At 38.2% G+C, this 15,881-nt stretch overlaps 1 protein-coding gene across 9 annotated transcripts in view; it reads left to right on the forward strand.

The window, feature by feature from the left end:
* The window catches only part of CC2D2B (coiled-coil and C2 domain containing 2B), a 103,186-nt gene that overhangs the window by 30,542 nt on the left and 56,763 nt on the right, over positions 1-15,881 (forward strand). For 8 of the 9 annotated variants that reach the window (XM_032313161.1, XM_032313158.1, XM_032313164.1 and 5 more), the window contains 6 exons: positions 2,370-2,510; positions 4,550-4,658; positions 4,860-4,978; positions 6,150-6,327; positions 9,349-9,499; positions 10,704-10,851. In XM_032313161.1, coding sequence (XP_032169052.1) covers positions 2,370-2,510; positions 4,550-4,658; positions 4,860-4,978; positions 6,150-6,327; positions 9,349-9,499; positions 10,704-10,851 — 846 coding nt within the window. The remainder of the gene's footprint in view (positions 1-2,369; positions 2,511-4,549; positions 4,659-4,859; positions 4,979-6,149; positions 6,328-9,348; positions 9,500-10,703; positions 10,852-15,881) is intronic. The other variant, XM_032313163.1, reaches the window with a different exon arrangement.

Here is a 15,881-nt window from a genome sequence, read left to right on the forward strand (position 1 = left end):
ATTTTTGTCTAGATTAGTAGACTGGATTAAAATTTTAAAAATCCATATGGAGCAACCTAGGTGTCCATCAACAGATGAATGAATAAATAAGATGTGGTAGATACACATCATGGAATATTACTCAATATTACAAAAGTTGATCTTCTGTTATTTCAATAAATGACAAAGTCTCAGTATAGTCAACTGATTTAAATCATTCAATGCAGAAAGAAATCTAATACAAAAATATAACTAGAAATCTCCATATGTTTGGAAATTAAGAAATACATGTCTAAAATAATCTATTTTTCAGAGAAGATATCATTGATAATTAGGAAAGATTTTTGAATTTACTGATTAAGAACAAATATATATCAAAATTTGTGGTACAGTTAAAATAGTACTTAGAGGGATATTTGTTTATTTAAATACACATTAGAGAAAAGGAAAGGTTGAAAATTAATGAGCTAAGCATACTTAAGCTAGGAAAAAGGATAGAAGGAATGAAAGAGCAGAAATTAATAAGATAGCTATGATAGAATAAGGAAACTCAAATGTTTGGTAAAAATTGATAAACTCTGGGGCACCTCAGTGGCTCAGTACGTTAAAGATTCTGCCTTTGGCTCAGGTCATGATCCCAGAGTCCTAGGATGGAACCCCACATCGGGCTCTCTGCTCTGTGGGAAGCCTGCTTCCTCCTCTCTCTCTCCTTACCTCTCTGCCTACTTGTGATCTCTGTCTGTCAAATAAATAAAATATTTTTTAAAAAAATTAAAAAAGAAATTGATAAACTCTGGAAAAGCTGATCAAGAAAAGAAACAGCATGGGGCACTTGGGTGACTCAGTTGGTTAAGTGTCTGCCTTCAGCCGAGGTCATGATCCCAGGGTTCTGGAATCAAGCCCCACATCAGGCTATCTGCTCAGCAGGGAACCTGCTTCTCCCTCTTCTGCTGCCCCTGCTTGTGCTCTCTCCCTCTCTCTGTGTCAAATAAATAAATAAAATCCTAAAAAGAAAAATAACGCAAATATACAATACACAATGTCAGGACAGAAAGGGGGACATTACTTAAGAGGCTGTATACTTTGAAAAACTTCATGCCTAAGAATGTCAACATTTACATGGAAAGGAAAAATCTGTACAAAAAAACAAACAGAATTGGGGTGCCTGGGTGGCTCAGTTGGTTGAGCATTGACTCTTGATCTTGGCTCGGATCGTGATCTCACAGTTATGAGATCAAGCCCCACATTGGGCTCCATGCTCAGCCGGGAGTCTGCTTGAGATTCTCTCTCCCTCTCCCCTGCCCCTCCCACTTGTGCTGTTTCTTTCTCTCTCTCTAAAATAAATAAATAAAATCCTTAAAAAAAAAAAATACAAAACAGAATATATCCAAGAAGTGAAAGGAGAAGAAGAAGAAAAAAAAACTCTAAGTAGTTCAATCATTGTTAAAGAAATCCAGTCAGTAATTTGAAATCTTTCTGCAAAGAAAACTCCAGGCTCGGATGACAAAACAAGGATTCTGTAGAACATTTAAAACAGTGATTCTCAAAATGTGGTTCCCCAGACCAGCAGCACCGGCTTCATCTGGAAACCTGTTAAAAATGCAAATTATCAGGTCCACCACAGCCTTACTGAATCCCAGACTTGGGGTGGGGCTTGGCAATCTGTGTTCAGCAGGCCCTCTGGTGATTCTGATATAGGAAATGTTGGAGGTGTCTGATTTAAAAATAGCTTCTATTTTCACAAACTCTTTCAAAGAATAGAAAAAGATGCCACATTTTAAACTTCATATATGACATTATTTTATCTTTGAAATTAAAACTTGATAATATAAAAACTATTGCAACCCAATTTCATTCATGAACAATTACAAATAAGCTAAGCAGAATTCTATCAAATGATACAGTGAATTGGGATCGCTCCAGGAGTGCAAGTATGATTTAACATTAGAAAGTCAATTAGTGTAATTTGTCATACTAATAATGTGTTTGTGAAGTCATGAAACAGAATAAGTATCTTTTAAAACAGTATATTACCTGTTTCCAAATAATATGATCACTAACCATCCAGCAAAGTACCTCTAAATTTGAAGCAACGATTTCAATTGTTAATCTCGAAAAAGTATAATAAATATACTCCAGAATGACCCGACCATCTGGAAAAGTCTGGATTTTAGCAGAGCACTTTTGAATAGTAAAAAATCTTCAAGTCATAAGGGAATTAATCTCTTAATGGAATTTCAGTAGCTATATCAAGATGTGGATAAAATGAAAAAAAAATCATAAGGTGCGGGTATCCAGAAGGGTTAGTGCAATACATTCTTCCAGGCCATTTTAAATGATTTGTCTTTCTAATCCACCAATGTATTTTTGATTTACCTTTATTGTTGTAGTAATACAAAACAGCTCTATGACTTAGAAAGGGAAAAAGACTTCTCTCTATTACACAGTATATTACGGACTTGGAAACAAATAAAATCCCTTCGACAACAGCAAGGGTTTACAAGCACCTCAGTAAAGTTACAGTTCCGAAGGTGAGTGGCTGCTCTATTCATTCTTATAGGGCTCCTGAAGAACTGCCCACGAATAACTGGGAATTCATAGTAACTGGGAGAAAATCCAGAAGCTAGACAGCTATTTGATGTAGTCAACAAAGGACTTATATCTTGAATAAATGAAAAATTCTTATAACTTAGTAAGACAACTGGATTTTTTTTAAAAGATATTTTTATTTATTTGACAGAGAGAGAGAGAGGTCACAAGTAGGCAGAGAGGCAGGCAGAGAGAGAGGAGGAAGCAGCCTCCCTGCCAAGCAGAGAGCCAAACGTGGGGCTCCATCCCAGGACCCTGGGATCATGACCTGAGCTGAAGGCAGAGGCTTTAACCCACTGAGCCACCCAGGTGCCCCGACAACTGGATTTTTAACATGGGCAAAAGATTTGAACAGATACTTCTCTAAAGAAGGCCCATGGATGGCAAATGCACACATGAAAAGATGTTCAGCATCATATCCTGTCAATAGAGAGAGGTCAATTAAAATCACAATGTGAACATACTATACACCGTTTAGAATGGCAAAAATCCATTACAAAATGGAATTTAAAAGACAATAAAAATTCTGACAAGGGTGCTGAGCAGCAGGAGCTCTCAACGAATTGCTGATGGGAATGCAAGTGCTGCAGCCCTTTGAAAGCAGTATGGCACTTCCTTACAAAGCTGCACAGAGACCCCGCAGTCAAACTCCTAGCTGAGACATACAGTCATAGAAACATGGTTAGTGGAGGAGATGGTTACAATTAAACACTGTACTTTTTAATCACTTAAACTATTTGTGAACTGTTGTGGGAATAACTGGTTCCCTCTCCATGGTTCATGTCTTTTTTCAAAACTGTAAGAGGGGTGCCTGGGTGGCTCAGTGGGTTAAGCCTCTGCCTTTGGCTCAGGTCATGATCCCAGGGTCCTGGGATCGAGCCCTGCATTGAGCCCTGCATCGGGCTCTCTGCTCAGGAGGGAGCCTGCTTCCCCCTCTCCCTCTGCCTGCTGCTCTGCTTACTTGTGCTCTCTCTCTATCTCTCTGTCAAATGAATCAATAAAATCTTTAAAAAAATAAGAGGTTAAGCTCCACAAATAAGTGAAACCATATGATAATTGACATGGGGAGTTAGAGAGGAGAAGGGAGTTGGGGGAAATTGGAAGGGGAGGTGAACCATGAGAGACTATGGACTCTGAAAAACAATCTGAGGGTTTTGAAGGGGCGGGGGGTGGGAGGTCGGGGTACCAGGTGGTGGGTATTATAGAGGGCACGGATTGCATGGAGCACTGGGTGTGGTGCAAAAATAATGAATACTGTTATGCTGAAAATAAATAAAAAATTAAAAATAAAAAAAAAGAGGTTAAGATGTTAGTGTAACTTCAGCCTATAAAGAAAGATATTTACTTTGTTGATTTTTCTTTCTGCTGCAGTCTTTTTTTTTTTTTTTTAAGATCTTATTTATTTATTTGACAGGCAGAGATCACAAGTAGGTGGAGAGGCAGGCAGGGAGAGAGAGGAGGAAGCAGGCTCCCCACTGAGCAGAGAGCCTGATGCAGGGCTGGATCCCAGGACCGTGGGATCATGACCTGAGCTGAAGGCAGAGGCTTTAACCCACTGAGCCACCCAGGCGCCCCTCTGTTGCAGTGGTTTTAGCGAAAGTGCTTCTGACAATTTCTAAACCTACCCAATGTGAAACTTTATTGTAGAGTCCTGAATTCATGTAAACTTGCTTCCTTCCCTCCACATCTTTAAACCAATCTGATATGCACATGCACTCTGAACCCCTGAGCAGAAAAGGAGAGCCACAGATGCCATAAGCTTGTCCAGAACAGTAGCTCTGGACCAGTACTGCCTGCTCACCACCCACTCTTATTCTCACTACTATTGTCCTTGGATAGTAAAATTATTTGTTGTAGCTATTGGTTGTGTGTGTATGTATGTGTGTGTGTGTGTGTGTGTGTGTGTTTTAGCAATACCAAAACCAAATCTCAAATACGTCTACTATTTCTTCTTTGAATAATTATATTTATTATTAATTAGGATAAAAATGAATAAATGCGATGAACAAAACCAAGAAGAACTGTTAGAAATGTCTGAGGCTGAGAAGGAAACTGAAGGAAAAGCACTGAAGAATGGAGAAAAACAGGAGGTATTTATATTACAAAATAACATTCAACTCCTCTTAACTGGTTATAATGTTTAATTGTTTGGTAAAGTAGGAAATCTTGGTATTTGTAACAGTTACCCAACAAAATGACACACATAAAAAATAAAAAGTTTAATTTTAAGAATAGTTGTCTTAAGCAGTGAACTTAGATTGTAAATTACGTATTTATATTTTGGTTTCTAGAGCTTCTCATATTTAGCTTCAGAACTTGGAGAAACAGATATTGAAAGACTAAAGCCAATTACCTTGATGCCACATCTTTCTTTTACTGCAGAATTAACAAACTTATCCGGGTGTTCACTGTAAGCATCTTAAAGGATTATTTCTCTATTATAGGTTGTCTATTACATTGTTTTAATAAAGTGAATACCAGATGCTGGGCACTTTACTAAGTTTTTACTCATTTAATTGCAAATATAGCTCTGCGGTATTATCCTTATCTTAGAGATGGGGGAATTAGACTTATGGAAGGGGTAGTTGCCCGGGGTCACACTTCTAATTCATGACTGAGGTAGAACATAAACCCATTTGGTTTGATGATTGTTTTTTTGTTTCGCTATGACAATAATTTTTGTTCAGGTGTAGATAGGAGATAAAGCCACTGTAAAAAAAAAAAAAAAAAAGATTATGTGGTTGCCCTTGCTTATTAAGGGGACCTGTTGCTTTCATAAAAACTGTTCTGTATCTGAAGGATCCTCTGGGCAATTTTCTACTTTGAAACGAACATCTTCCATTCCCAGTTGTGACTTTTTCCTTGAGCTGTTTTCTCCCTATTCCTAGGAGATGCACGCAAAAACAGATCTAGTATAGATCCCCATTTCTCCCATCTCTGGGCCCATGGATCTCATCTCCTTTAAAGAGGATATGGCAGCTTTAGAACCCTGAACTAAGTTCAACTTTTCAACATCTCTGTCCCATGGGACCCTTTGTAACAATTCATCTTTGAGTATTGTGAATGTGTATCATTTAGTACAGCATTGGAAGGTAATAAATGTCCAACAAATATCCTTATTTATGAAATGATTGAATGGATGATTACATTTAAAATGAACCTAAAGAGTAGCAGACACAAAGGCACAATTACCACTACCCTTTTTCTAACCAGCAAAGTGCAGCAGCGGAGGAATGCTTTATTTGTTCTATACCTATTTCCAAAGAGGACCCGAGATGATTATTATGTAAGACATGCATACAAAAGGACCATCTAAATGAGGTTAAGAAAACATGAGCCATAAAATGGAAGTTATAAGTAAAGAGGGGAGGGTGCCTGGGTGGTACAGTTTTATCTTAAAAAAGAACATTTGAGTAGGAGAGGCTTTTATCCACACATAGGCAAGCGTTATTGAGATTAAAGATAACATTTGTCCTCTAAAATGGTCATAATTTAACATGCCTAGATGCATTTTGAAAAGAACATTATGTTGCATCCATTTTGCTTTTCAAGGATCCTTTAAAAATTTATTTAATTTTTAGGCATGAACAAAAAAGGAGAGCCAAAATTCAGAAGCTTAAATATTTCATTAAAATACTATACAACAATAAACAGGTTTCTTGTACTTCAGTATCTCCTCTTCAGTTTGATTTTAAAGTCATGTTTCAGCAGATTTTCAATATTCAGTTAATATACTGGCCTGAAACAATTTGCTTGGAGGTATGCCATCATCATTTACTTTTGTATCTTATTTTATGCCATACATAATTTTCAGCTTCTTGTTAGTTACTGTTATATGTGTCAAGTAATTTCTATTTAAAGATGACGGATCTTTATGGGTAGGCAAACTATTTATAAATAATGTATTTATAACTAAACAGTAGTCTTGTATGCTACAAGTACAAAATTATTTGATTTGTGGCTTTCTAAATACTTCCATTCTTTCCTGCTAAAATTCCTCTCAACCCTGGATGTGCAGCACTGATGAGGGAGCAGGAGGCTGGCTGAGGACAAAGCAAAAGCTGGCGCCTTGCACCACCCCCCTTCATCCGCTCCCCTCCATATGTGTAGCATTCCTCAGGCACCCCTGACTGCCATAAAATGATAAATAGTTAACTTGCTGAGATCGCAATCCTGCAAGACAGGAGTCTCCCTTGGTTTGCAAATTTCTTTGAGATTACAACAAAGAAGTTACCTTATCAATAGCCCAATTTCCAAAGACACAGAACTCAGTTCCTCAAGCCTGACTTAGGTTCTGGGACTTCATCAGCACTACTATTCATTTGCTCATGAGATGGAAGAGGGTTATTTAAACTATAATGTGTAACATAGCTATTGTTGGTATTGAATGATTTCTCCAAATTGTCTCTTTCAGTGTGTTGCTGAATTTGTATGTGTGTATGTGGTTTTAGTCATTCATTCATTCATTCATTCAATCTATTTATGTTTTGGATCCCTTTAAGAATCTGATGAAAGAACATACACACAAAAGACTCCTGATCCCTGTCCAAAGACCCAGCCTAAGAACCCCTCCACTAAATGGAGAAGAAAATAGGACAATGGGAAAAAATTAGAAAAATTAAAGTAGTCTAGATAAGAAGTCTTAATGGCTAACATAGGGGTTAAACTTGCAACTAGACCTGAAAGGAAAGTTAGGAGGGAATAAATATTTTTATATGTGAGCATCGAGTGAGCTTTGGGGAGTAGGGAGAGAATTATGATTACAAATCTAAATCAAAGGTATTTTTACAATACCTAAAATAATTTTTTCTATCCCCGATGAGAGGCTACATTCATTTTGTTCATCTATACTTCAAGTTTCTGTCATCTTAAAATGTACCTCTGTTGAAACTTCTATTTAAAAAATACACTGAATATAGTATCCGACTGTACCTAAAGTAAATTTTGAATAATCCAGCCAGTTGAAGTATAAAACTTGCCTCCACCCCCAAGTAGATAAATGTGTATTTCAAATTCTTCATCATCTACAACTTAGGACATGATCTTAGCAAACTAAGAGGCAGGGAAAGAACGGAATCTCGCTGGGATTCAAGTGCACCAACCATGAGCAACTGAAAATGTTGCAAAATAAATCTATATGGCCTAACCTAACAGATTCTGACCCACATTTTGAATTTACTTCTTATCATCCCCTTTATTCATTTTTCACTTTAGCCAAACTGAACTGCTTGGGTTCCGCCCCCCCCCCCCCATACATCCTTGCAATTTCCTACTTCTGAGCTTTTGAACATTCTAGTTCTCCCACTTACAAGGCCCATCTTCATTCTTGACACTCCATCCCAGCCACACCGTGATTTTGAGATCTGCCCTCAGGGGACAAAGCTCTCCCAGGAGACTTCACTCATGAACGTGGAATTCTCTACCTCCACCTTTACTATCCAGGGCCTGGCCTCCAGCCCTGCAGTCCCAGAAACTGGATTTGACAGTCCATAAGAATGTCTATGTCCCCTAAACAAATCACAAGGCTGATCTATAAAATAAAAAATGCCAGTGTAACGTTTGAATATAGTTATCAGTATAGTTATGCCTCTTTTCACTTACCCAGTTTACTGATTTGCAGTAGGAAATTTCTTTCATAGGCCTGAACTTGCTGTAAGCCCATTAGCTATAAACCCTACATATCTTTCTGTGTTAGGGATGCCTTTGTCAAGGAACCAGTGTGCTGACTTCTAGTCACTCTTGCAGGGACAATATTTAGATGAGCAGAAAAAATAATTGCTTCTTTGACTTTCCTTTTACTCTGCTTTTTTGGCTAATTAACCATCCTTTTGATTGACACATTCTTACCTTTCAGGAAGCATTTTTTTTCCTCCTTGATTTTCTTCTTCTTTGAACACGTCACTATTTTCCCAAATATTGACAACACAGTATAGGTCAAAATAAAATTTTTGTTTAAAAAAAAAATTATGTTTGGGCATCTGGGTGGCTCAGTTGGTTAAGCCACTGCCTTTGGCTCAGGTCCTGCATCAGGCTTCCAGCTCCCCAGCGAGTCTGCTTCTCCCTCTGATCGTCTCCCCTCTTGTGCTCTCTCTCAAATAAATAAATAAAATCTTTTTAAAAATTAGGTTTAGAGTTATGGCAGTGATGGACTGGTAGTAGAAAAGACAGCATACAGAATCAGAAGACCTGGGTCTAGTACCCAGTGGACATCTATGGAGCTGTCTACTCAACCCCTCCCTTTCTCCTCCTTCTGTGACTCTTTCTCCCTCCCCTACCTCCCACAGTTTGTTTAACTTGTCCTCTGATTCTATGAACCAGTGAATCTCCCTTTTCCTAAGCAATTCAACCTGGATCTCTACCATTTATAATAAAAACTAATGTAGTTTCATATAGAGACTCAATTGCTGCATTTATAAAATTGGAAAAGTAATGCCTATTTCCTAATCATTTTTATCAGGCTTTATAAAGAACTTTAAAAGTGCTATGCAAAAGTAAGTTTTTTGAGTATTATGTTATATGTACCTCTATGCTCAGCCCTCTCTTTGTAATCCTTTAATTCAACTCATTTTCTCTGAAACAAGTAAAAGGCATTATTTTTAAGGACTTAAACGATTATTTCCTTTCTCCTAATCATATGGATGAAATGGTCTAGAGAAATACCTATTTTATATGCTAGTATTTTTTTAAAAAGAATAAAAATGTGTTGAGGGTTCTCATTTTAGCTCCCCACCCCCCATTTTATACTTTCAATGAACCATCAGTTGTTTCTTTTATATTTAGGTTTATGAGATAAGTAAAAGAACAAGTTTACTGGCAAAACTATATTTACCTTTACCTAACAACACAGAGTTGAAAAGTAAAACTGTTTTGGAATATGTAGAATTTAGCTCTGATGAGCTGGTCATACCTGCGTGTGGAGAAGTAGGAAGCAGTAAGTTTATTTAACATGTCGCCCTCACACCTTCATTCTCTTCATGAGTTCTATATCCTACCTAACTCTGGGTCATTTATGTGAGTCAAGAGTGCTCTGTTTACAGTATTAGCATTAAAGTGTATTAAATTCTCCTTTCAGATGTTAAATTAAAATTTTAAAAACTGTCTTGAATCAGATCTTTGAAAAATCTGGAATTTAGAATTGGCACCTGTGCTTTTCCTAAATCACCTGAGACAAGAGCAGTACACTCTCTGGAACAGGAGCTCTGCTCCTGAGTGGAGAGACTGCTCGGCTTCTGCCTCTCCTTCAGCAAAGCCTAAAGATCCTCCGGGACCTATTGATGCATCCTTGAGCTGAATAGAGAAGGAAGGTAGAGATGGAGTGAGAGAAAAAGAGAAAAGGAGAGAAGGATGAAGGGATATTTCTGTTCACTTGTTTCTCAATTGATTTTACTCCTCATGCAATGAAATACAAGTCAGCATGTCTGTGAGAACACCACCATTCCTCTCTCTCTCCCCCAGATGCCTTCGTTCACCTTCCTAGCTAGGAGTTTCACAGCTTCTTGTGTATGAACAAGTAGAAGGGAAGAATGAAAAAGTGAGCAATGAGGAGAGAGAAGGAAATAAGTAGGCAAAAAAGCCGGGGAAGGACAGGAATAAGAAAGGAATGTAGTTTGCTTAGAGTCCAGCTAAAGTGAGAAAATAGGGTTGTGGGAACCCAGAAGAAAAGACTTAGGGCAAAAAATTTAGAGAGCACCGGGAACTCAGAAGAAGTTTCAAGGAGTATTGTTAGGCCCTCTGGAGAATGAGAAAGAAAATGGGTAGAGGGTGGGAAGACTCAGGACTGTAGGGAAAGGGGACAGAGTAGTAGCTGGCCTCCAGTTCTGTGGCCAGCTGTCCTTTCCTGCTGGAAGCCACTTCCAGAAAGAATGGTTAACGATGCTTCTAGTAGTAAGAAGAGGGTAATAGAGGGGCTCATCCCTAGGTCTTCAGATCAATATTTTCCTCTCTGTTTTGTAGTCTGTTTGAAGTAGTCTGCCTTGAGGTACCTTTGATGGAAAATGAGGGTTCTAAGATTAGAGCCTGATGTCACCACAGAAAAGCCTGGGGTTCCACAAGTAAATTGGAGGAGGGGGGAATCTACAATGTGTCACATTCTATGCTTTAATAAAAATTCATGTTTTAATACTTTTTATAAACAGATGTGCCTTTTCTTCTTGAGGGAAATGAAACTGAAGAAATTTGTCTTTTGACATCAGGAAAACTGAGCTACTCTCTATCGTGGGCTTTAGACGAAAATGGTATTCCTCTGACACCCATGTCACAGTCATTAAGATCTGCTTACTGCAGGTAACAAACTTTTATGCTTGACAAATAATGCCATTCCTCAACAAAGCATCACACAGAAACCTGTGTCTGTAAAAGAGAAAATTCCAGCAGTGGCAAGAGTAGTCTAGTTTATTTGGACTATTTATTTTTGTTTGGATTCATATGTAAGTGAATGTATCTCTTTAATGCTTAGGTTTATAGTTATATGGATGATGGGAGAGGCCGTTCCATAGCTCTTGCAGGCAGAGGCCAAGACCCCCAAGGATTTTATCTCTGGATCCTTGGTATATCCCAGCCCTTCTGGATTATGAAAGAACCATTTATGCATTATCAATTTGCTAGAAAAAAAATCCTAGAAATCTTATTCTATGCCCTAGGACTTCTTAGAGAAATTGGGATTAATATCTAGATCATACCACAAATAGGATTACTAGAATTAACTACAATAAAAAAATCTATAAAAAGGTAATATTGCTTTATATATTGCTATATATGTATATTGCTGTGTTTGAATAAAACTAAATATAAAAAGCCAAGTAGATTCCCTCATTTCAAAGGATGATAACAGAAAGATGTTTCCTCCTCCCGATCTAAACACATATATATTTTTTAAAACATTGTTATAACCAACTATATGACATTATGGAAAAGTCAGAACTATAGGAACAGTAAAACATCAGTAGTTGCCACACATTAAGAAGAAACAAGGATGGATAGGCAGGGCAAACATGATTTTTAGGGCAGTGAAACTCCTGTCTGTATGATACTATAATTGTAGATAAATGTCATCACATTTTGTCAAAACGCATAGAGTGTACATCACCAAGAGTAAAGCCTAATGTAAACTATGGACCTTGAGTGATAAAATGATGTGTCAGTCATTGATTGTAACAAATGCAACTCTATTATTGCAATAAATGTAATAAATTACAATTCTGGTATAAGATATTGATAGTAGAGGAGATAGCATGTTTTGGGGGGGAGGGGACATACGGAAACTGTGCACTTTCTGATCAGTCTTGCTCTGAATCTGAAACTGCTCTAAAAAAAGTATTTTTAAAATGATTTTTTAATTTTAATTTTTTTTTAGAAGATTTTATTTATTTATTTGACAGAGATCACAAGTAGGCAGAGAGGCAGGCAGGGGGCGGGGGAAGCAGGCTCCTTGCTGAGTAGAGAGCCCGATGTGGGGCTCAATCCCAGGACCCTAAGATCATGACCTGAACCGAAGGCAGAGGCTTTAACCCACTGAGCCACCCAGGTGCCCTAATTTTTTTAAGTTTAAAACCTTGCTATAAATAACTTGGATTAAACAGGAAATCACAACTGAAATTAGAGACTGTTTTATAAATAAGAGTGAGAACACTATGTATAAAGTCAGTGGCATATGTCCAGAGTCATAGTAAGAGTTCATAAATGATTTTCTTGGGAATAGTTTTAGAGAAAAACAGACAGTGTCAGTAGCACTCAGCAACTGATGTTGAGAAGGCTGAGGTCATGGATGTGGATTATTTTCCTTTTTTATTTTATTTTTATTTTTATTTTTTTAAGAATTTTTAAATTTTTTAACAAACATATAATGTATTATTAGCCCCAGGAGTACAGGTCTGTGAATTGCCAGGTTTACATACTTCACAGTGTAAGGGCCTATTTAGCCAGAGTGATTCCATCTGGTTAAACAGTGATTTTGTTGTTTATGCAGTAAAACTTAAACTGACCCTGCCCAGGGGAACTTACTTAAATGCAAGTCTGGGAAACCAGTAGAATATGGCCGACCAGTCCCTGATAACAAAGCCCAAATACAAGGGCGGGTCAGGTCAGGTGGAGGTAAAGAGCCGGAATGCAGGGATGAGTAGGGCTAGATGGAGACATCCAATCATTAAAGTGTGCATACTGTCTCCCTAGCTACCAAGGAGTGTGGGCCCTGCCTTTTGGGCGCCAATCCTGACCAAGGTGATAGGCTAGTTCAAATAGCTACTATGGGGTGAATTGTAATTCAATTGGCCACCTGTGTGACCTAGCATGATTGTGCCGCTTTCTCTGTGTGTTACAATCTCCTTGGCCACCTGTGTGTGGCCAGGCTCAACCACATGGCCTCTGCTCTATAAAAGTTAGTCAGCAAGGCAGGGAGGGGTCGCGCTCTCTGTAAGAGGCAATCCCGACCAGACGGTTTGATTCTTAATGCTTGGTGCGAAATAAAGCTTTGCTTGACCTTCGCTTTGTATCAGTCTTGTTCCTTTGACCATGGATCCAACAACAGGACTCACCATAGCACATACCCCTCCTCCAATGTCCATCACACCACTACCCTCTCCCTACTCCTTTTTTATTTTTAAAACTGAAGTTTAAGTTTTGAGAAGAGGCTTTAAAATAATATAGACAATAGAATCAAAGTATAAGTTTCTTGAAAATTGGGACAATTTTTATCTTCTTAGAATAAATGATGAAATCCATAGAAAAAGAGCCAGAATATATTAGAACGAGTATGTGATCCTTCAGAGTCAAGAAGATATTGAACCAGAGTATAAGTGATAGCTTGGCTCTAGAGAAGAGGAAACCTCTTCAAATCAGAGAAGGAAATGGAAATTGCTGTGTAGACAGGAACATAATTTTGATGATGTCCTTGTTTTGCTAAGGAAACAAGGTCGTCTTCTTAGAGACCTGAATAATAGCATTTTAGAGAAAAGTGGACAGTTAATAAAGGAAATCCGTTTTGGAGTTAGTGAATAAGATTTTAATACTCTGAACCATTATATGCTTGTATTTCTTCGTTTTTCCCTAGCATCATCCCCACTGGGGCTATTCCCAATCTTTGCCTCCTTATACTATTCTTTTTTTTGTTTGTTTGTTACTTTTTGGAGTCAAATATTTATTCTTCTTACTCTAAAGCTAACTTGTATATAGGTAATTTGGAACTTTCCTTTGTCTCCTTTAGGATCCTGAGGACATATTTATATCCTTTTCTTATGTTATCTTTAACTTCCATTTCCCTAAGATATTAGTCTTTTATATTCAAGAAGCCTTCTTTGTTTTAAAAACAAAAAACCCAAAAAAAGAAAAACCCAAGTATTTGATTAACCCCTGAAAACCTGTCTTGGCTGTTTTTTCTGTCTGAGTCCTCATTTGTGTAGTCTACTGATCTGTGTACAAGGCCTCCATTTTTCATTCACACATTCCTTCCCTAACTCAACCCATTTATTCCTGATCACTACCAGTGACCTTCTGGCCATAGTCACTGGCCTGTCCTCATCATTTTGCTTCTTGAAGTCTTTTCTTTCATGGCTTCTATGATGCTGCAGCTAGCAGTTCCACTTACTTGGGAACTTTTTTACAAAAGTTCATCTTTTTTACAAAAGATGAAAAGCAGTTCCGTTAAAGATTGGAACAAATGACAGATTTCAAGAGGCAGTGAATTGCAAGAGGTTTCAAAGTCCAGAGCACTCTCTAAAGAAGTTAGCTTGGAACATGGGGGCTTAAGTGGGTAGGAGAAGAATCAATGAAACAAGATGGGATTGGGAGGGAGACAAACCATAAGTGACTCTTAATCTCACAAAACAAACTGAGGATTGCTGGGGGGGGGGGGGGAGAAGGTTGGGGGTTATGGACAATGGGGAAGGTATGTGCTTTGGTGAGTGCTGTGAAGTGTGTAAACCTGGCGATTCACAGACCTGTACCCCTGGGGATAAAAATATATGTTTATAAAAAATAAAAAATTAAAAAAAAAAAAAGTTAGCTTGGGGATGCCTGGTTGGCTCAGTGGGTTTAGTGTCTGCCTTCGGCTGGGGTCATGATCCCAGGGTCCTGGTGATGTAGGTGAGGTTTAGTGTGGTGAAGTCCAGAGCCCAAGAAAGAATTCTTGAGACATCTTTGGTGCAAAATGGTGATTTATTAAAGCACGAGACAGGACCTATGGGCAGAAAGAGCTGCTGCCCCAGGATTGTGAGGGGGTGGCAGGTTCTTTACAATGGGGTTGGGGGAGATAAGGAAAAAGGGAAATTTCAATAGAACTTTCATATGCTAAAGTGGACCTACAAGATACCTGATACCAGAGGCCTTGCCATTGGCATGGTCATTTTCCCCTTCTTAGCAAGGTATTAACATTAAGATAGTTGGGAGATTCCTAAAGAATGTCACCTATGTCCCACCCAGGAGTGGGAGTGGAGGAAGGTTTCAGGGTGTCAGCCTTTGCTTTGTCCTCAGCCAGCCTTCTGGTCCCTCATCACTGGGATGGAGTCTCGCATCAGGCTCTCTGCTCGGCAGGGAGCCTACTTCTCCCTCTCCCTCTGTCTGCTGTTCCCCCTGCTTGTGCTATTTCCCTTTCTGTCAAATAAATAAATAAAACCTTGAAAAGAAGTAGAAGAAGAAGTTAACTTGAAGTAAAACTTTACAGTTGGAACATCTGTGATCAAAGTGGTTGGTTCCAAAACTCTGCTCTACAGTTGTGGGCACTCAAGGGCTGGTGCTGAGCAGAGGTTCCAGGAACCTGGGATGGGTGCTCCAAAAGGCAAGGCTGACTTGTGGGTGTCAGAGCATGGAGTTCTCCTTTGGAACAGGGAGATCTGAATGAAAGTATTCATGTATTTTCTGATTTACTCATTCACTTATTCATTCATCAGTGAGCTGGAAATGAAGCAGTAAACCAAAAGATCTTGGAATACTTTAATATCACATTGAGCACACTTCTCAAATCTCAGTGATTATAGTCCAGAGTTTTCACTTAACACATTTTTAAAATATAGAAGTTTTTCTTATGCTCTCTAGTTAATGAAATTTTCTGACATGGTTAATTGACTTTTTGTGTTTGCACCTCTTTATCTTCCACACCTTCGTTCTACATGTACTTTTCTTGATGAAAATCTGCACCTTTACTAATCTTTCAGTTAGTTTCTGTGGCTAGCAAATTTGTTTAGGTTTTGTGTACCTGAAAATATCTTTATTTTGTCCTCATTCTTGAATAATAGTTTGAGTATAAAATCTGAGGTTGATACTTATTTTCTCCTTGACAACTTTGAAGCTATGATTGCATAATCTTCTGGGATTTATCATTCTTA

Source organism: Mustela erminea, chromosome 14, assembly GCF_009829155.1.
Source record: "Mustela erminea isolate mMusErm1 chromosome 14, mMusErm1.Pri, whole genome shotgun sequence".
In the NCBI taxonomy this organism is placed as follows: Eukaryota; Metazoa; Chordata; class Mammalia; order Carnivora; family Mustelidae; genus Mustela; species Mustela erminea.